This window comes from Abramis brama (genome assembly GCF_963993115.1).
Source record: "Abramis brama genome assembly, chromosome: 17".
Lineage (NCBI taxonomy): Eukaryota > Metazoa > Chordata > Actinopteri > Cypriniformes > Leuciscidae > Abramis > Abramis brama.
In genome coordinates, this window is record NC_139979.1 from 14,840,531 (window position 1) to 14,862,596 (window position 22,066).

At 36.5% G+C, this 22,066-nt stretch overlaps 1 protein-coding gene across 2 annotated transcripts; it reads left to right on the forward strand.

Moving 5' to 3' along the window:
* Positions 1-424: 424 nt before the first annotated feature.
* On the forward strand, positions 425-21,129 carry abcb4 (ATP-binding cassette, sub-family B (MDR/TAP), member 4). Of its 2 annotated transcripts, XM_084088880.1 has the most exons (28): positions 425-496; positions 1,123-1,259; positions 1,637-1,700; positions 1,984-2,152; positions 2,258-2,309; positions 2,426-2,617; positions 2,702-2,873; positions 3,459-3,583; positions 3,866-4,037; positions 4,640-4,753; positions 6,386-6,496; positions 6,593-6,718; positions 6,806-7,009; positions 7,115-7,285; positions 7,381-7,542; positions 7,923-8,090; positions 8,447-8,590; positions 8,714-8,818; positions 13,391-13,468; positions 13,579-13,662; positions 14,049-14,252; positions 14,345-14,445; positions 14,550-14,690; positions 17,339-17,495; positions 18,280-18,477; positions 19,223-19,429; positions 19,841-19,987; positions 20,227-21,129. In XM_084088880.1, exons 2-28 carry the CDS (start codon positions 1,198-1,200, stop codon positions 20,422-20,424), a joined length of 3,828 nt encoding a protein of 1,275 aa, XP_083945006.1. In that variant the 5' UTR covers positions 425-496; positions 1,123-1,197; the 3' UTR covers positions 20,425-21,129. The 2 variants fall into 2 exon arrangements, with proteins under 2 accessions (XP_083945006.1, XP_083945007.1); XM_084088881.1 differs by lacking the exon at positions 425-496 and having other exon boundaries at positions 1,248-1,411.
* The last annotated feature ends 937 nt before the right edge of the window (positions 21,130-22,066 follow it).

Genomic DNA, 22,066 nt, shown 5'->3' on the forward strand with positions numbered 1-22,066 from the left:
GACGACTTTAATTGTTGGATAAAATTTGAGAAGGTCAGACCTCTGACGTGGGACAGGCCAAAATCCCTATTCGGGGAGGTGGTTATACAGACATGAAATGTATTTAAAACTAGCTACTGTTGATGCTAGGGTAATTTTATATTATATTTTAGTTTATAAAATAAACATATCTCAAAACAACAACAACAAAAATGTGCTTGTAATACTAAAAACGTAATTGGAGACCTATAGGCTACAGCGTATTCGTAGAACGTGACAAATTCTGAAGATAATCTCATACATCCATCTTAATGACCTTTCAATCATTAAAGCATCTTAGGGGGGACATCCATGAGACATGGAGGTTGTAAATGATGTAATACGCAGTAACATCATAAACTCAAGGCTGTATAAACGCGCGCGCGACTGCGCTCTGGCAGAAGGTCCGCTCTGCGCTCTTGCGCCTCAGTAGCGCACCAGTGGTGGGACAGTAGGGTGGGACGACAGCGTGTGAGCGGTATGTTTCTTTCATTATGCTCATCATATCCTCGAATTTACCATTGTAACTGTCGTTTTCGGACAAAATTGTAGTCACGACTACTGTTATTTTAAACTACTACCTGTGGTGACTCGGTATTAGCCGCCACTGTCATAAAAAAGATTCAACAAAAATGACAAACAGTTTGAAAGCTTCCAAAGTGAATAACGTATACTATCGCAATAAGATTACAAATCAATTTTATGATTTTACCTATGATATTTGAGACATTCTGATAATCACGTTTTTAAGGGTCGTAAACGTTATTTAAAGCGACAGCATTTAAAGCAACATGAGTAATTTCTATAGGCTCGTCAATCTGCTCCCCAACTTTGAATGTTTAAAAGCGCGCGTAACGTTATTTCAGTGTGGGACCGACGAAGTTTAGAATTTCAGTTCTCTGACCCCTTAGGCAATTATAACGCCTTGAAGTTAAAATTTAAGCGAAGTGTTTGTGCAATGCTGTTGATGGGATAGGAGGGAATCATTTGTGTATGCTACCAGGTTTAATATGTAGGCTATTCAATCTGTCAACTCAAAATGCTACAGAGTTTTTATTGTCTGTAATTGCGCAGTGTGTTATAGTGTGTTTTTATATAACACAGCACAAAACCACCTGCCCCATCCAGACCATTCACTTAAGATTAACACTTACCCGGACTTTCAACATCGGAGATAAAATGGGCAAGAAGTCCAAGCTGAAACTGTCAAATGGCAAGAAGGAGGAAAATGGAGATGGAAGGTAAATGTTTTTTTTGTTTTTTTTGTGATAATAAAGGTTACGTTGATGTTTTGTTGATGTTTCAACAGCCATTTGTTCTTACAAATACATTTGTTTGAGCTGTAATCATGGTTTATGGCTCATGTCCTGGCGTATATCTTCTCACGTAAGAGGTAGGCTAGATCATTTATGTAGTCAATAAAGTTGACCATGTAACTGCAAAAAAATGTTACAAAAAAAAAAAACCCTACCTAGTTGTAACTAGGCTACTACATGTGTGGTACCTGTTTTAACTAGTTACATGCCTATAATTTCAAATTGAATTGAATTAAATTTATTTTTTATTTTATTGTTTACTTTTTTAATTCTTAAAACTTAATTGTGTTTTTTTCTTCCAGCAGTGAGAAAAATGGAAAGGAAGAGGAGAAAGAAAAGATGGAGATGGTGGGACCATTAGAGATAGTGAGTGGAATATGTTATTATATATATATATAAAATTATAATTTGTGAAATCAATAATAATTTCACTATCTAAATTTTAAATACATTTTAAATTTTAAATACATTTTAAATACTCAAGACTAAATATGTAACCACAACCAAACAATACAATTGAACTGCATAAGCCTTAAAAATGCATTGATAATTTATTTTGTTTGATTATGTAATTGTTTAATTTTTGTTATTTAATTTAATTTTCTCTCAAAGAATAACTTGTTCTCAAAGAAGTGTGTCCTTTTGTCAGTTTCGTTATGCAGATGGTGTCGATATTTTTCTGATGCTGCTTGGCACAATCATGTCCATGGCCAATGGGGCAGTACTTCCTCTCATGGTTATTGTGTTTGGAGATATGACAGACAGCTTTGCGGAAAATGAGATATTAGAGAATTTAAAGAATACCACCCTTCCACCCAGTGAGTGTATCATTTGTATGTAATCACTGTAATGTTGTTACAAAGGGAATCTTTGAGTTTTTTTTTATAAAAACTATCAATAACATGCAGTCTTTTAATCTCTAGACTTCACCCTCCCACAGACCAGTAATGAGACTTTGGGGGAGCAGATGACAAGGTAAGACCACTGTGCTTTGTATTGGAACACTGCCATTTTCCTTCATATTTCATGTTTTAATTTAAGTAATATAAAAGTCTTTCTAAGTGTCTGATAGTCGTGTTTCTCCTTCTCAGGTATGCTGTGTACTACAGCATAATGGGATTTGTAGTCTTGGTGGCGGCATATATGCAGGTGGCCTTTTGGACTCTTGCAGCAGGACGTCAGGTGAAGAGACTTAGAGAGAAGTTCTTCCACTCTATCATGAAACAAGAGATTGGCTGGTTTGATGTCAATGAGACAGGACAGCTCAACACACGCCTCACAGAGTATGACATGCAATAAAAATAATTTACCTAGATATTACACACACAATGGCATATATATACCACTCTTCTTTTTTTCCTCTCCAGTGATGTTTACAAAATAAATGAAGGCATTGGAGATAAGCTTGGCATGCTGCTTATGAATCTCACCACCTTTTTCGTTGGCATCATCATTGGCTTTGTCAAAGGCTGGAAACTGACCCTCGTCATCCTCGCTGTTAGCCCTTTACTCGGGATCTCAGCCGCTATGATCGCAAAGGTGGGATGATAAGGAATATAGAGACCCACATGGTGCCCCTCAACACAATCACAATGACTCATGTTGAAGTACATTTATTATAGTACTTTTCTAACTAGCTAGAAAAGAGAATACAATTAATTTTGTTCAATCAAGGATATATATATATATATATATATATATAGAGAGAGAGAGAGAGAGAGAGAGAGAGAGAGGAATTATTAGCAGCATTTATTTGATTTCTATTTCAAATACTGAATTTAAATTTCAAATGCCATCACAGGAATAAATTACATTTTAAATATGTTAAAATAGTTATTTAAAATTTTAATATTATTTTACACACTGTTTTTACTGCATTTTTGATCCAATAAATGCAGCCTTGGTGAGCAAAAGAGACATCTTTCAAAAACATTATATATATAATGTTTATATATATATATAAATATATATATATACACAAAACAAAATTTCTGGCTTAAAAATTATGTCATGGAATTATGTGATTGTCACAAAGAGAGATAAAGTTGATGGGCTAAAAATAAAATGGTTAATAATATTATTTTAAATCAATGAAAAAACAACAATTTATCCCTGTCTCATTAGGTGATGACATCATTCACATCGAAGGAGCAGACGGCCTATGCCAAGGCTGGAGCAGTGGCTGAGGAGGTGCTGTCAGCCATCAGAACTGTCTTTGCCTTTGGTGGACAAAAGAAAGAGATACAGAGGTGTTTTTGAAAATCATCCTGTTTAGAATGTCAGACATGAACTCTTAATTTATCCTTAAACAATTTAAATTTAACCTAAACCAGCTCACCTGCCAAACCACTTTATGGTTTGGTCCTAAAAGTTTCATTTTATCTATTCATTTTTAGTCTATTTTTGTCCCAAAACGTGAATAGGAAAAATTATGGGGAAGATGGTGGGGAATTTTCTATTCAGTGTGATCATCATTATACGTTTTTTGCATCCGGATAATAAATATGTGCCTTTTTATCTGTTTTTCAAAGGTATCACAAAAACTTAGAGGATGCCAAGAACGTTGGCATAAAGAAGGCCATGACTGTGAACATTGCTATGGGCTTCACATTCTTCATGATCTATATGTCCTATGCATTGGCCTTTTGGTATGGCAGCACTCTTATCCTGGCTAATGAGTATAAAGTCGGTACGCTTTTAACGGTGAGTCACAGCAGGGTTATGTCAAACACATTACTTCAGAAACATTTTGGTCTTCTATTTAAAGCCCACAGTCACATTGCCTAAGTCATTTTTTGACAAAAATGATTTTTTTGCATAAGTCATCTCCTCATGATGCTGGCCACCTCTGGTAAAATCCCCACATCCTCAGGTGATCAGATCATGCAGTTCTACCCCTGTAGTGTAATGGCCTATGTCAAGAGTGTGACTTGGCCGTTTTATTTGGCCTAAGTCAAAATATTTTACAAGGAATTTTAAAATTTTAAAAGGCAATTTTACAAGCTTTTCAAGATGGGAGCTGCATCAAGAAGAACGAACCTCTGAAGTTATTTTTAATTTTTTTTGTGTTTTCTGAGAAACCTGAAAAATGACTTAGGCAATTATTTTAGGAAGGTGACGATATTCAATTATTGGTTCCGTTTTTGTGTTTTTTGAGAAACCTGAAAAAATTACTTGCATCAAAACAAAACGATTGCATCATAAATAGCAAGTGGTTAAGTGGTTTTCTTTATGGGAACTTAAAGTAGATTGTTAAATATGCATGAGTCTGTTTCACAAGTGAATTTTCTGTTCCTCTATTTCAGGTTTTCTTCTCCGTCCTAATTGGAGCTTTCGGCATTGGTCAAACGTCTCCTAACATCCAGTCCTTCTCTAGTGCAAGAGGGGCCGCCCACAAAGTTTTCCAGATCATTGATCATGTGAGTGAACTCATTGTTAGCTAATCATAAATTCTTTCAGGATATTATAATTCATAAAGTTGGAAGAAAAAACAATCGTCCTCAATGCAGTTCCATAATATAATTGCTACCTGGGGTGTTAGACAGGATATTAATATTTTATTCTCTGCTTTAAGGAGTAAAAAAAAAACTTTAAACATGAACTCTGACCGTTCCTCCCATCTAAACCTAACACTTCCCCTTTTTAAAAGAAATAGCACTGCATTTTTATAGCTCTTATTGATGTTTCATGTCTTGTTCAGATTAAATTCTCTTACAGTAATTGTCATAACACAATATATCCATCCATGTCTTTTAAAAGGCTTGAGGCCAAGAATAAGATGGTATAAGTATAAATGGAGCTCCCATGTTCATGAGCCACATTCATATCTGAGGCCATTTTGTGCATATGTTACTGTTAAAAAGTTTGTGGTCGGTAAGGTTTTATAATGTTTTTGAAAGAAATCTCTCCTAAAAATACAGTGAAAACAGTAATACTGTAAAATATTATTACAAGTTAAAATAACTTTTTTCTGTTTTTCTATTAAAATATATTTTCTATTTAAAATATAATTTATTCCTTTGATGGCAAAGCTGAATTTTCAATGGCTAGTACTGTCGTATGCTCCTTATGAAATCATTCTAATATGTTGATTTGGTGCTCAAGAAACATCCGGGGTTCTTTGATGAATAGAACGTTTAAAAGACCAGCATTTATTTGAAATATAAATATTTTGTAACATTATAAATGTCTTTACTTTCACTTCTACAGAAAAGAGAAAAAATCTTACTAACCCCAAACTTTTGAAGGCTAGTGTAAATAAGCACAAATGTTTACATTTATTAATTTCAAGAATTGATACCTGCCATACAAATTTGCAGCCATTTCTTTGCAGCCAATGAAGTAAAAGATACTTATGCTATCATGAATCCCTGGAAAAGTTGTGGAAAATCCATTTGTCAAAATGTTGGGAAACCTGGCTTTTAAAGCTTATATTGTATTGTTTCCTGACTTTATTGTGCTATAGCTCCAGATGTATTCTGGCCATTTTTATATCCTTTAATCCCACCCATGTGAAAGTACAGTAAATCTTCGTCTCCTTTCTCCTTCAGAAAGTGCAGCTCATAGCTCACTTTAGTGTTTTGAACATTTGAACATGACAGAACATCAGAACTGTTTTATATTTAACTCCTGTCCATTTTTCCAAGAAGGAAAATCCTGGACAATCAAAACACATACACACAGCACTAAACTTGTCTTTTATTTAGACTAAGATGGTCAAGTTTAAACAAACACCACACACGGTAAGCAGACAACCGCTTTGAGATAAAATCCAGAGACAAAAATGTGCGCAAAAATAATCCAGAGCCAAGTTGCATAACTTCCCCTCATTGTTTTAGCAGCATGAAATATGGCCAGGTCTCAGGATCAGAGGTGGTTCCCTGCTGAGATGCAATGAATAGAAGACCACGGGGAATCATTTTTCTCTTGTGTAGAGCAATTAGTGTGTTATTGACGTCTATTAGTCTGAATGGGGCTTGATTGTGAATTTACCTCTATCCCTTACTGGAATTTGTATTTTAAATCTCACAATCCTTTTTTTTCACCAACAGGAACCCAACATTAACAGTTTCTCGGAGGAAGGTTACAAACTTGATGTTGTAAAAGGAAACATAGAGTTCAAAAACATTCACTTCACATATCCATCACGACAGGATGTTAAAGTAAGGAACATCAAATGATAAAAAAATAAATAACTTGAACAAAATAACTTGACAGAATTGAATGACTCTAGCTATGGCTCTCTTTTGGGTGTATAGGTCCTGAATGGAATTAATCTTAAAGTCATGAGTGGACAGACCATTGCTTTGGTGGGCAGCAGTGGGTGTGGGAAAAGCACAACAGTCCAGCTGCTACAACGCTTCTATGACCCACAAGAAGGAACGGTAAGTAGAAAGAGAGGCTGAGAGGTGTGAACTTTTTGAACTTTCTGTCCTTCATCCAAACTTTTTTATTTTCCTCTAACTCATCAGGTGACTATTGACGGTCATGATATTCGCTCTCTGAACGTTCGAAGTCTGAGAGAACTGATTGGGGTAGTAAGTCAGGAGCCAGTGCTGTTTGCCACCACCATCTCAGAAAACATCCGCTATGGTCGCCAAGATGTCACCCATGAGGAGATTGAGCAGGCTGCACGCGAAGCCAATGCCTACGACTTCATCATGAAGCTCCCTGATGTAGGATAAGATGTTGCAAAATAATTCTTATGTATAAGAAACAAAGAATAAGAATAACAAAGATTGATCAGGTATGCTCTGACCAATATCTCTGTTCATTTTCAGAAATTTGAGACGCTGGTTGGAGACAGGGGCACCCAGATGAGTGGTGGACAAAAGCAGCGTATTGCGATTGCACGAGCACTTGTGCGCAATCCAAGAATCCTCCTTCTTGATGAGGCTACGTCTGCTCTGGATGCCGAGAGTGAGACCATCGTGCAAGCAGCATTAGATAAGGTAATAAAAAAATATAGCAGTCCAGAAAAGTCTGGAAATACACTGAAAATTTTGTGTGTGTATATATATATAACATTTCTTTTACATCTGAAAAGGTGAGGCTGGGCAGAACCACCATTATAGTGGCTCACCGGCTGTCCACTATTCGGAACGCTGATGTCATCGCTGGATTCCAGAATGGTGAAATAGCAGAACTGGGCACACATGACGAACTGATGGAGAGAAAGGGAATCTACCATACTCTTGTTACTATGCAGGTTAGAAACCTATAGTACAACACATGTACACACTTGAGCTCCATATGCAACTGAAGCCCGTTGCCATTGAAACACTGGAGCTTTGTGGCAGCACTCTTACATATGGTGTAGCTGCACCCCGAGTTCAAGTCCTTTCCGGGTCCTGTTTCCCCTCTATTCTCCCAGTGTTTCCTCTCTCCTCCTACTGTTCTTACATTAATGGTTAAAAAAGCCTATTTTAAACATGAAATGGCATTAAAATCACACTGAGTCTGTCATTTTAATCAAAATGTCATAACTTGATCTTTTGTTCCTGATAACATACTGATGCATGATAACACAGGTAAATGTGTTCAGAATGTAAATGGGGTCCAATTTGAGTTCCTGTATTTACATCACAGATGTTTAAGAGCTCAGAGGACACAGATGAGGGCAAAGAGCAAGAGAAGATGACTATGGATGAGAAGAGTCCTTCAGTCACCTCTCTAAATGATCGCACACTCTTCAGACAGAAATCCAAAAGTGGCTCAGAAAAAGATCAGCAGGATGAAGAGAAACAGATAGAGGAAGTAAGAAGCTGAGGCTATACTATAATTGCCTACATTTATCAATTAATTCATCAATTTAATTCCTTTTAATAGCTTTATTTTTATACATCCAATTCAATTCAAATCAAACCAAAATGGGATAGTTTAAAAAAGGTCCTTAAATCTATCTGTCTGGTGACATGTAGATATGCTGCTCATATATTTCGCTGTGAGTGTCATCTTCATAAATTAAATATTTTTTTCTTTCCTTTATAAAGAACTTCAAATTACGATCAATATTCAATTGAAATTCTTCATTTGATGTGATTGTAATTATTTTACATACTTTTTTTCATGTTTTATTTTTTTGTATTTTGTATTTTACTTCTTCTCTGTAGGAAAAGGTTCCAGACATTTCCTTCCTGAAAGTCTTGAAACTGAATAAACCGGAATGGCCGTACATGGTGGTTGGAGTTTTATGTGCCACCATCAACGGAGGCATTCAGCCCGCATTTGCAGTCATTTTCTCTAAAATCATTGCTGTATGTTGTACAAGAAAACGAAATATCAATAATAATTACCATTATTGACAGTCAACAATATTGAGACATTACTCCTCATACATTTATGGCCCAACTCTTCTTTCTTTCCTCTTTCTTCTATAGGTGTTTGCTGAGACAGATCAGAATTTGGTAAGGCAGAGGTCTGAACTCTACTCTCTGCTGTTTGCTGGCATTGGGGTTGTGTCCCTTTTCACTCTGTTCTTACAGGTTTGTTTTGTGTTAATATTTATATTTAAATACACACAATGAACTTTAACCAACTTTCACACAAAATGAAAATTGTAGAGCTTGCCTAAGACACCCTATATAATACATTTCTTGGGTGCCATCTTACAATATGTAATATTTCTGCTGCTAGGGGTCGCTAACCTCTTACAATAACAGAGGTGTAGGTTGATGACGCATAAGCGGAATTATGGAACTTGTCGTAATGGATCTAATAATGTTTATGGATGAGTGAATACAATGATGTTTTTAACATGACTGTGGTATAAAGCATGGCACGATTACTAATTAGAGACAGATATCAGCGCCACACATGAGTCCCGCGGGTGTAAAGGAATTAGGACATTTCATTCTACCGAACTACCCGCAAGTGCAGAATTACTACTCACACAGGTCAGTTTATTTGGCGAATTAAACTTGAGGTAATACGGCGCTGTTTCACTTGGTCTACACTATCACACTAAACTGCATTTGAGTGAGTTGAAAGTTATAATGTTATTCTATGTGTTAGTTTATCTGTATGAGACTAGCAGTAAGCTAGATCAACATTAGAATAACATACTGATCATATTCAAACATTTCATCATGTTGAGCTATATAACATTGATTAGTTTTATGTACATTTGCTCACCTGTCTAAGAAAGTACATGCAAGAGTGGCGTCTTTGTCAAGTCGAAGTTAGTTGCGGATGTGGAGCTCCCAGCATCTCGAAAACACCACGCTGATATTGATCCTCGTTTTAGTTCTCCTTTTGTCCCAAAGTCTGCTTGCCATGGTCCATAATGTTTGAACAAAACAACAACAACAGCGTGAGCGTGCCGCTAGACGTAACAAGTTGTCCACGTCTGTCGCCATGGTTACTATGGCAGTACGAGCGGAAATCAGGGATAACATGGACATTACGTCATTGACAATGACCAGGGACAAGCCATTATTTAAAACTTGAATTTCTCTGAATGAAAAATCTTTGGGATATTGTAAGTGCACAACTGCAGGAAATATATCACACTGTGCAAGTGATTTTTGGATATTTTATTACAAAAATCTTACATATTGTACCTTTAAAGGCACACTATGCAGTTTCCGTTTTTCTCAAACAGCGACCCCTAGAGTCACTGTGGAGTTCTTGTATTTAATGTTACTGTCGTAAATACCACTCAAGCAGAGCCGTCGTTTTCTTTTCCTTGACTCTTCTGACCGCGCTTTCTTCGTTTTCTTCGTCGACTCTGCCATGATTCACGTCTAAAATGCATGCAAGTGTCTTCCATATAGGCTGCTTCATGTGTTGTTGATGTATGTGATGTCATGCCGTAAAGCAAGTCGTGATTCTCGCGAGATTTGGCGGGGCGCCACCTCTCAAACCTGTATTGCTGGTTTTCGTGCGGCATCCCCCTCCCGCTTTTCTATCGGGATGATTCGCTACGAGTTAATTTACCATCAAAATGATTTTGAAGCTAATATATACAAATAGGTACAAATCTTGCATAGTGTGCCTTTAATACATATTCAGTTCAAAGGTCAGAGATGAAGAAGGTAAAAAGTTCTTGTGATCTTTCTTATCCAAAAGCTGATGACTGTTGTGAAATACCACTTTGTCTACGCCAATGAATAGCAGACTGTACTCTAGCTGTCAATTATTTGCTTCTTCAAACTACCAATGCTAAAGATTTGAAATGCTGAATGATTACATTTAACTTTTGTCGAAGTAAAAAAAAATAAAAAGAACAGAAATTATTAGAAAAGGTAAATTTATATGTACTAAAAATATTTTTTTAAGTGTATTATAATATATATTATTAATAGCCTATATGTTGCAAAAGCTTTATATTTAAAAATATTTACTGTTCTTTTTTTCCTCAACAATAAAGAGTCCTGTAAAAAAGGATCAGCTTCATATAAAATATTAAGCAGCACATGTTTTCAACATTGATAATTTTGATAATTCAACATTGCTTTTTATGCACCAAATCAGCATATTAGAATTATTTCTGAAGGATCATGTGACACTGAAAGACTGGAGTAATGATGCTGAAAATTCAACTATGCCACCACAGGAATAAATTACATATTTAAAATGTATTAAAAACAAAACAGTTATTTTAATCTGCAAATGTATTTCACAATATTAGTTTTACTGTATTTTTGATCAAATAAGACACTTATTTCTAAAACATCCAAACATCTTTTTAACTGTAGTGTAATAAAAATTATCCTGACATCAGTTTTTACCTTTAAAGAAAATATCAAACATTGCATGTATGTTGTATTAGTTAAATGGCATGGCAATATATAAAAAAGGCTTTTAAGAAACAATGTTATGTCTTGGTCTAGTGGTTCTCAAGCAAGTTGGAAGCAAGATTTTTGAAAGGGGGGTGTTCAGGTGTTCATGGGGCGCGTTCACAAGTTTACACCAAAGATCTAGGCAAGACAAGATTAAACATGTAATTATTTACTTGCAAAATAACTGACTACAACATTCTAAAATCTGGCAGTTTAATGCGACATGTAAGCTATGTATCGCTTCTTTTACAACGACTCTATTATTTTTCCAGTCATATACCAGCGCTCAAGCACTGACTAGAATCAGCATTCACATGCTCAAAAAGGAAGTTTTGCGCTGACAACAGTCAGGTGGTGGCTAGAATCCAGCGCTGACTAGATTCATGCAGAGGAATGGAAAGTTGACAAGCCATTAAAAAAGTACTGACTTAAGAAACACTTATATTTTTTCAAATTTTTTCAGTAAATCATGTTCCCATTCACTCCGGTGACGAATTTTAAAATTAATTAAACTAAATTATATTTATTAGGTAAAACTTTTACATTTTTAGGCATTAACTAATGCAAATGCCTTATGCCAAAATGTTTTCTTTGTTCTCCAAGTAATTTACTGGTCTGGCATTATTGTTAACTCGCAAGACTGTAAGGAGAAAATTACAATTTGATGGATAATTTAAATATAGTCTGTAATCACATTTTGGTCGTCACATCTCAGCATGAATGTGAACTGCTGGATAGTTTCAAGATAGTTCAAAATAATTAATAAAACAATAATAATTTAATTGTTCATATGTGTTTATTCTTTTTTTATGAACACAAATGAATCATGACAAACCAAATTAATTGTACACTGTAAAAACAAATTACATCCCCAAGTCAAAAATTTCAAGTGACCGATAACATCTAAATTTTTCAATTAGTCTGACGTATTATTTCTCATTGAGCCAATGTTAACAGACTATTGCAACAAGAATTTCACTTGAGCCAACTGAAAAATTTAGATGTTATCGGTCACTTGAAATTTTTGATTTGGGAGGGTTAGAAATTTTTTACAGTGTAATTGTATTAATTATACCATTGATGAAAACAAGCTGATACCAAGGTATTTTGGGCCTACAATTCTAACATAATTTTTCATTAAAAATTATGATTGTATTAATTTTTTTTCCGAAAGTAAGGTTAATGTAAGCAGCTTCTTGCAATACTCTCCTAAATGCATTACCGCTTTAATGACCATATAGCCAACGGTCGTTTTTACTGTCCAATGACAGCCCATCTTATTTTCTTTGAGTGTCGGAAATCCATTTGTTGCTCCTACGAGTTTATAATAGCATATTTTAACAAGATTTTCAAATGGATAAAGAAAAAAAAACGGCCAAAATGTTTTTAAATGTTGGCTTTACTTGAATAAACAGCCTTATATGTCTATTTATTTTTAGGTAGGCCTACTATTTATTAATTTATTGTTCTATTTTATTTAACATTTTTACATTTAACATGAATAATCAAACATTTAAATCTGTTGTTCGTAACTTTTTTGTGTTAAAAATTATCCAAAATATTTTTTTGAGCAAGTACATAACCAGCCAGTGTTCAAAACTATCTGCTTGCCTTAGCTCGATTCAAAACGGTAAGCTTGTAATAATGTTTTTAATTCCAGTGGTACTGGTGGATTTCCGCGAGAAATTCGATCATGTCTTTACGTCATTACGTCACATCTGTACACATAAAGAAGGTGTCCTGGCTAGTAGGCTATATTGCGTGTGAGGATGTTGGAGGTGGAGATCTATAGCCTTTTCTCACAGCACTTGATATAATTAAACTTATCAATTTGATGGCGGATCCAGAAAGGTTCAAACGACAATCACAAGTTACAACTGGAGATTCACCCATTTTAAAATGGAAACAAAGAGAAAGCAGAGCGGCCCTTGAAGTAGTCCCAGTATAAACACTTATTATAGGTGCACCTTAGTGATTCAGGATAGGACAAAAACACGGTTTGGAAAATGGATTCATGATGTACTCACTCATTTCATAAATGTTGTACATTTTAAATACAAAAAGTTACGGATTTAATAATAAATGGTGGGGGGGCAGTAAGGGACCTGGATAATTGATAGGGGGCGCTGCTCCAAAAAATGTTGAGTCTAAATCACTGATTTAAAAAATCAATTTAAAATTTTTAAACAATTTAAAAAATCACTGGTCTAAATGGTCTCATTATGGTGTAATTTTCACTCTTCTTTTTCTTTTCAATATTTTAATTTCTTTTAGGGTTTCAGTTTTGGGAAAGCTGGTGAGCTTCTGACCATGCGACTGAGGTTTAAAGCTTTCAATGCCATGATGAGACAGGTGAGATGATAATTGACATAGACCAGTCATCTGAAGGTCAACCCCAAAGAACCTATTCATGAATGTCTGTTGATGGAGAGTAAAACAACAGTCCTGTCTGTGTATTTTAGGACCTGAGCTGGTTTGATGACACTAAGAACAGTGTGGGTTCGCTGACCACCAGGCTGGCTGCAGATACAGCTCAAGTGCAGGGCGTAAGTCTCAATCTATCTACAAAGAGAAACACATAGTCCTACATAGAACTTTGTGCCAATCTCCTAAATTGATACCCATGTTGTTCAGTAACAAAGAAGTTCATAACTATTGGTGATATTCTCTGTTTATTTACTCTTTTACTGTATTTTTTGTGAAAATAAGCTCAATTTAATTTCCGTTTGGTGTGCTTTAGCAACATGACCACAATTGTACTTTTTTATGGTGTACAAATTAAGTAAAATATTGGTCATTAAATAAAAAAAGTAATTGTATAATTGTTGAAATTTAAATGAAATGGTTTGTTTAATATTAATTCAAATTGTAAGAGGTACCCATTTAACACAGCAGCTCATCTCAAATGGCACCATGACTTTATTTCCCACAGGCAACTGGAGTGAGAATGGGAACACTGGCACAGAATGTGGCCAACCTGGGCACCTCCATTATCATCGCATTTGTGTATGGCTGGCAGTTGACCCTCCTCATTCTCTCCATTGTGCCAATCATGGCTGTGGCTGGAGCCATCCAGATGAAGTTACTGGCAGGACATGCTCTAAAAGACAAGAAAGAGCTTGAGCATGCTGGGAAGGTGAACATTTAATGCGTATACTTTAATGTGGCTCAACTTAAATCAACTGTCTTATTTCTCTATGTTGTCCACAATGTATTTTTCCCATTTAGATTGCAACAGAAGCCATTGAGAATATCCGCACTGTGGTTTCGTTGACCAGGGAAAGCAAGTTTGAGAGTCTGTATGAGGAGAACTTAGTTGTGCCCTACAAGTATGTTTAAATTGACTAATAATAATTCTGTAAATGTCTGTTATATATCTGTTAGGATTCAAAATGAGCTTGTGAGATAATTGATGTTTGTCTGATTTTCCTAGAAACGCTAAGAAAAAAGCACATGTTTTCGGCCTGACGTTCTCTTTCTCTCAAGCGATGATCTATTTTGCCTATGCTGGCTGTTTCAAGTTCGGCTCTTGGCTCATTGAACAGAAGTTGATGACCTTCGAGGGCGTCTTCCTGTAAGTGGCTCGATACATGACTGTTATTAGACCCACTCACAGCAGACTGAGGAATATGTGAGGAAAAGACCCCACAGTAGTATTAACATGATTCAGAGTAGTTTTGCATGTCTGTCACAGGTAGTTCAAATGTGAGTGAGATCAGGTAGTAGAGACACATGGGCAATATGTCCACACTCAAGCTACAACACACTGAAGTACAGGTGTCTGGTGGGAGTGGACTGGAAGGTCCAGAGTCTGCTGGTTTCTACAGTGTCAATTAATGATTATTGAAAGAAAAGTCCAAAAAAAAAAAAACCCAGATGTGCCATGAATGTAGATGGTCAACTAAGACAACATACGGATGAGGCTGGTGATCCATTACGTTTGCATATAGAAGATTCAAGAAGATTCATGTTATCTAAAAAGAGTGCTTTCAAACAGAGAGATAATTAAAACTTAGAATCTGAGGCTATGGGTAAACACTGCTATTTAATCTTTAACTAATAATTTAATTTAACTAATAAAGATGATGAAATTGGCTACACATATACATCATATATGCAATGTAATCTGACTGATAATAACTGGAATAATGAGTTGGGAAAACATCAGTATTTTTATTCACTCAATACTGTAATTTGTATTTTTTTTTGTTTTTTTTTTGTTTAGTAAGCTTTATTGCTGTCACAAGTCTTGCTGTTTGTATTGGTGGCTTATCGTGCTGATACATGTTACCCCCTTTAAGGTACAATGTCTGAACCATTAGGTGCACATGGTCCTCCAGAATGGTTCGGTAGTCCTTGGCGTTCGCATCAAGCACAGTATAGGGAATGCCATGATCATGGGCGTCAGTTTGGTTTGAAATGTGCTGGGGACAGAGACGCATTCGGAAGTGCATTTTCAGAAGTGCTAGGTACAATGACGCATTCATTTTTTTCTCTTTCGTGCAGGTCATGTTTTGAAAGACGATGTCCTGTAGCTTACTAATGTAAATAAATAAAAAAGGTTTAATAAAAAAGCGTTGCTAACACAATGCTAAATCATAAATCAGATGTATGTACAACAACATTACAATGTCCAGCAATCGATTTAAATAGTACATTGGGTTTAATTTGTCGTGTAACGAGGTCTAATATATGTTGTTAGTGGTGAGAATTTTCACGTGAATACATACATACTGTAGATCCGACCAATATAGTGTGTATTTAAATGGTCCAGTGGTAGCACTTTCACCAAGCGTCAAGTGTCAGAGGTTCTGGGTTCTAATCCGCACTCGTATTTTTTTAATTATTTTTTTCAGCAAAACCGATTATGTTTAGTAGTGGTTTTATATCAGGCAGGGACTTGTTTGTGTGCATTTTGTTTTTTAATATCACCGGAACGAATAGAGAGTCTCCACAACGGATTGAAGCACGCATCCGAGTGAAGACTGTGCGCGAGCCACAAGAGCCACTGATCGCAGCAGCAACGAGCACTTTGATCACTTGATTTAAAAAATTTCAGCGCTAGATCGCCTCTTATTTAACAAACAAACTAAATTAATGCTCTGCTAGTTAACTGGAGATGTTTTATTTATTTGTACTGGTACATACTGGTACATTCGTGCCGCGAGATGTTTCAAAAATGGTGGGGACAATATCGACCTTAGCAAAAAGTGGTGGGGACATGTCCCACCCGCCCCACCCGCAAATTACGCATATGGCCATGATATTGCAGCACAAAGCCAAACCATCACTGATCCACTGAACCACCCCCGTGCTTCACTCTGGGCAGCAACTGTCCGGGCATTAAGCCGCTTTGGGGCTTCTCCACACCGTAACTCCTACAGTGTGGAAAAGACAGTGAAGGTGGACTCATCAGAGAACATATATGTCTCTCATTGTCCACAGCCCAAAGGTTTGGCTGTAGCAGCCCGACCATGAATATTGACTCTGTGCAGCTCCCGACTAACAGTTTTGGTGGAAACAGGAGAGTAATAGGTGCAAATTTAATCCTTCAGTGAGTTGGGCAGCTGTGGTTTTATGTTTTTTTGGATACAATCCTGGTTAGTATCTGGACATCCCTTTCAGACATTTTCCTCTTGCGTCGACAGTTACTACCTTGGATACCGTAGCTCTCAATACATCACAAAGACTTGTTGTCCTGGTCACAGATGAGCCAGCGAGAGACACACAAACTATTTGTCCTCTTTTGAACTCTGATATGTCTCCCATTATGTTGTGTGGAATTCAGTATTTCTGTACAGGCTCTGTACATATTTTATGTACAGACACACTAATTCAACTTTCACTCTCTGCTCTGAGTGCATTACTGATGTAATGTAAAATCAGTAAAGTTTGGCCACCAGGCTGCACATATATAGGCGTGAAACCACCAACACTATATTGGCCAGTTTCAGTTTCTTTGTTTCATGTTTTAGTCGTTTTGTTGTTGTTGTTGTTGTTTTAAATACGTCTATATAGTTTTTATTTATTAGTTTTAGTTATTTTAGTACTTGTTAGAAAATGTTGTCTTGGCAAATAGCTGAAATAAAATATTTTTTTAAATATATATTTTATTTTATTTCAGTTAACGTTTATTTTGTTTCAAGTAACGAAAAATGTTTTTTGTAATTGTTTTAGTTAACGATAATAACCATGGGTAATATATCTGTTTCTGTCTTTCAGTGTGATCTCAGCTGTTGTGTATGGAGCAATGGCTGTTGGAGAGGCAAACTCCTTCACTCCAAACTACGCCAAGGCCAAGATGTCTGCTTCTCATGTACTGATGCTCATCAACAGAGTCCCAGCCATTGACAACGCCTCAGAGAATGGAGACAAGCCGGTATTTCTTTCGTACATAAATATGAACACCAGGATATACAGTATTCCCAACAAGAGATAAAAATGTTTTAAACTATATCCATCTAACTATACTATCCTCTAGGCAAAATCTCAGAGTTCCTAGAAGCCTGTCATGATTAAAGCAGGGCTCAGTAGTTTCGGGATTTCTTCGCTGTATTCTCGCTTTTTGCTCGCAGGTTTCTCTCTAGAGCTCCCCCCACAGCTTCGGAATAGATATTTGACAACACTGTTGTAAAAACTCGTTGGCGATTCTCAGACACCAGAGGCTAGTAGATTAATGACATCAAAGCAGATGGGACATTCTTTAAAATGTCTTCTTCATTCGGGTTCAAACAGCATGAGGGAGCGCAATAATGACAGCATTTTAGCAGATTTCTTCTGGCCGTAAAGCAATTGTTTACATCGCGAGACCTGATATCACGCAAGACTTTCTGACGCGGCGACCGGCGGCCCGCCGGCTCAAAGTTGCAAGTGCGTATTTTCCGCTCACGGGCACCAGGGGGGTGCGAAACGACCACCATTCAACCTGAAATAAGTAATATAACCATTCCAATGATTCCGAAGCTGTTCAGTTAAGGTAAAAAAGTTACTTAGAGCACCTTTAACTGTCCCAGGTTTAATCATTTATCAGTTCTGCAGCTCCATCCTTATCTGATAAGCACTCAGACAGAGCTGGACTCTGCCCACCGTAAATATCCTGAGTCATTTCAAGACTAGTATATACACGTGTGTACATATGTGGCTGTTTCCTGTGATTTCTGCAGGATAAATTTGAAGGGAATGTGGGTTTTGAAGATGTGCGTTTTAACTACCCGTCCCGGCCGGATGTACCAGTGCTACAGGGGCTCAGGCTCCGGGTGAAGAAGGGGCAAACTCTCGCCCTGGTGGGCAGCAGTGGCTGTGGCAAGAGCACTACCATCCAGCTACTGGAGAGATTTTATGACCCTCAGCAAGGCAAAGTGGTAGGTGAAAACACAGACGGACAAGTAGCTACATTTTATAGCCTCTTTTTTTTGCACATTTTATATAATGACATTTATTGATTTGTTAAGCTCTTTTCCCAGGTACCTCAATTGACATGTAGCTTTACCGTCTCTAATCACTGATCCAGCTCAGCAAAATGTCACTCATGCACATACACTGTTATACAGTACCCTCACACTAAATACACAAAAGTCAAAATCCTCTCTCAATTATTACCTCTCTCAAGGTCAATGATAAGGTAACTTATAACCAATACGGCAGGCCAGAAAAAGGAAACCCAGACATGCGCAATTGCGCATCAAAGGATGGTTCTCTTTCACATGCATACTTCGGGTCATTATGACTGTCATATAACACAGACCTGTTTACATGCCATTAACAATGTTTCAGGTGATTCAATCACAAGTGCTTAAAAGTGTAAACGGGTCCTAATTTTTTATTTTATTTTTATCCAATCGATCAAACCACATTCCAAGGTAGTCAAAAAGAAATGTGACCACACTGCATGCATTTTTATCATAAATGTGAACATAACTACATAAAAAAAGATAAAATAAATATTATAGCAAAATAAATAGACCATTAAGTCAAAAAGCATGATAGATTGTAACAAATCCAATGATATAATCAATTCTAAAAAAATCTCACTAGTGTTGAGATGTATTATACCAGTAATAAATCATATTTATTTGCCCAAACTAATTACAGTTATCCTGTTAACAGATGCTGGATGAAAATGACACCAAGCAGCTGAACATCCACTGGCTGCGCTCTCAAATTGGCATTGTTTCCCAGGAGCCTGTGCTGTTTGACTGCAGCCTGGCAGAGAACATCGCATACGGAGACAACAACAGAAAAGTCAGCCAGGAGGAGATCGAACAGGCCGCTAAGGCTGCTAACATACACTCCTTCATAGAGGGGCTGCCAGAGGTACAAAAAACACACAGAAGTCACTCTCATATACACTTCCCTTCAAACGTTTGGGGTTAGTACGATTTTTTTTCTTTTAAAATAAATTAATATTTTTATTCAGATTCTGAAGTTTTGAACAATTAGCTTGTTTCCATCCACCTATTTTTATGCAAATTTTGGAATATAAAAACCGCATAAAACAAAAATCCACACACAAAACTTTTTTTATCCTATAAGAAGACACATACACATAAACTACAATGGAAACACATTTACCGAATAAATCCCTCGATGCAGATGTCAGATATCAGAACTCTCTAAATGTTCTAATCTTATAACCAACAAACTAAGGAACATTTAAATGACTGTCTACAGTCATAAACTAGACCTTATTGTGTTAATTTTGCATTTATTTGTTTTTGGTTGCAGAAATACCAGACGCAGGCGGGTGACAAGGGTACGCAGCTGTCAGGAGGGCAGAAGCAGCGTATTGCTATAGCGAGGGCCATCCTCCGCAACCCCAAACTCTTGCTGCTGGATGAAGCCACATCTGCTCTGGACACTGAGAGTGAGAAGGTACGATCACAGTTCATTCTTTTGAGTGTTATATATCGCTATGGTTATAACCATAAATACCATAATATCAGTTTGAGAATTGAATGGACTTTGGTCACTTGTTCATACAGACAGTATTCAATATATTCAGTATATTGTTCCTGTATTTGCAGGAAAATTGAGATTCACATCTGCTTGAAAATAGTGAAGATAATGTTCTTGCTTACTTCCCTTTGTGTCTCTCTCTGTCCTGTGAGTAGATAGTGCAGGATGCTCTGGATAAGGCGCGTGAGGGTCGCACATGCATCATTGTAGCCCACCGGCTGTCCACCATCCAGAACGCAGACCTTATAGCTGTGGTTCAAAATGGGGTTGTGGTGGAGTTGGGGACACATCAGCAGCTCCTCCACCAGCAGGGGGCGTACTACACCCTCATCACCTCTCAGATGGGTCACTGATGGGCAAGAGCAGTGCAGCAGTGTACATGCAGCTGGAGCCGAAAAGGCAGATTCTAGAAAAAATTCCTTATGATCGCTCTCCTGTGGTTGAAGGCCTTTATTTGATTTGTTAGGTTCATCTAAGTGGCATTTCAATATACTACAGGAAGCCAGGAAAATAATAACTCTGTGGTTTTGTATAACTGTCAGTGCCTTGTCATGTTGTACTTTCCGGTTTTAGGCCATAACATTTATCCAACTCAGCACTTTCTTGCTGCTGATTTAATTGTATTAAACAAAAAAACAAAAAAAATTGTATTAACCCTACCAGGCACTACCATCCTCTCATTTACTGGTCACACACTGTACGCACAGTTTATGCAACGAACACTGTTGAGGGCAGGACATTTAAAACTTGATTGTTTTTACATAATGATGTACAGTAACTTATATATACAGTACATAACATAAATCATGTATTTTTGAAAACAATGCCTTGATTTCTCATTAGTGAAGACAGCTGTTTTTCTTCATGTGACAAGATTACCAAAGAGTTTCTATTATGAAGATTGACTGCCTTATAGATTTATGTGTGTGTTGTGCCTAAATATTTATCAGACTAACATGAGACTGTTTTATTTTGTCCTGTTATGGCATTGTTTTCCTAGCGCATATGTAAAAAAAAAAAAAAAAAAAAATGTGAATAAAGTTTTCATTTTTCATTAACCTCATTATTTCATATTCTACGTTGAGACTAGACCGTAAAATAGAGAAATAGACCATAGACTTTAATTCTAAATTTCAGTTAGTTATAGGAAACGGGCTTCCATAGTGCATCGATCGGATTTAATCGGTAAATGTGTTTCCATCGTAGTTTATGTGTATGTCTTCTTATAGGATAAAAAAAGTTTTATATATATATATTTTTTTTTTTGTAAATGAGTAGCGACAGAGCTTTCCTTCTGCACATTTCTGTATGTTTCTTCTGTATCTTTTAGACATCACGAGAGAATACATCAAATGTCGCTTCACTGGAAGATCCAGTTCCAACGTTTTGATTACAAGGTCAAAAAAGTTTCAAATATGAAACGTATGTATGGATGAATTGTTCACACAATATGCACAAAACATGCTTTTAGAAACGGTTACAGTGAATAATCGTCATGCTAAGTTGTAGAAATGTTTACAAACCTAAATCACATTCACCGCTGGTTTAATGCCATAGTGAAAGGATTCCATATGCCAAGCTAGATTTTGATAATTTAGGGTTTAATAATTTTTATGAGGGTTTTATTTTGTTAGGGTTTAACTTGTCTTTCCATAAAATTAAAATTCTTAACCAAGACACTGGTTTAAAGATTTGCTGCATACAAATATGAAGCAAAGTTCACAGCTGGAGTCAATGACCCGCCAGAAAACAATGTGCTTTCACACTGAGACTCTTAGGAAATGAGGAATTATAATAAATTATTATAATAATAATAATAAATCATTATTATTTACGCAATATAACTTTATGCATTAAACAAGCAATTAGAGAGCTGGAAACTGTAAAATATTTACAATCAATGCACATATCAGAAGCGTTGCGTCAGTCTCAAGAATTCAAGAATGGAAAACAACCATGTTTAAGGCCATGAGTGATAAAGATAGTTTGGTTGAA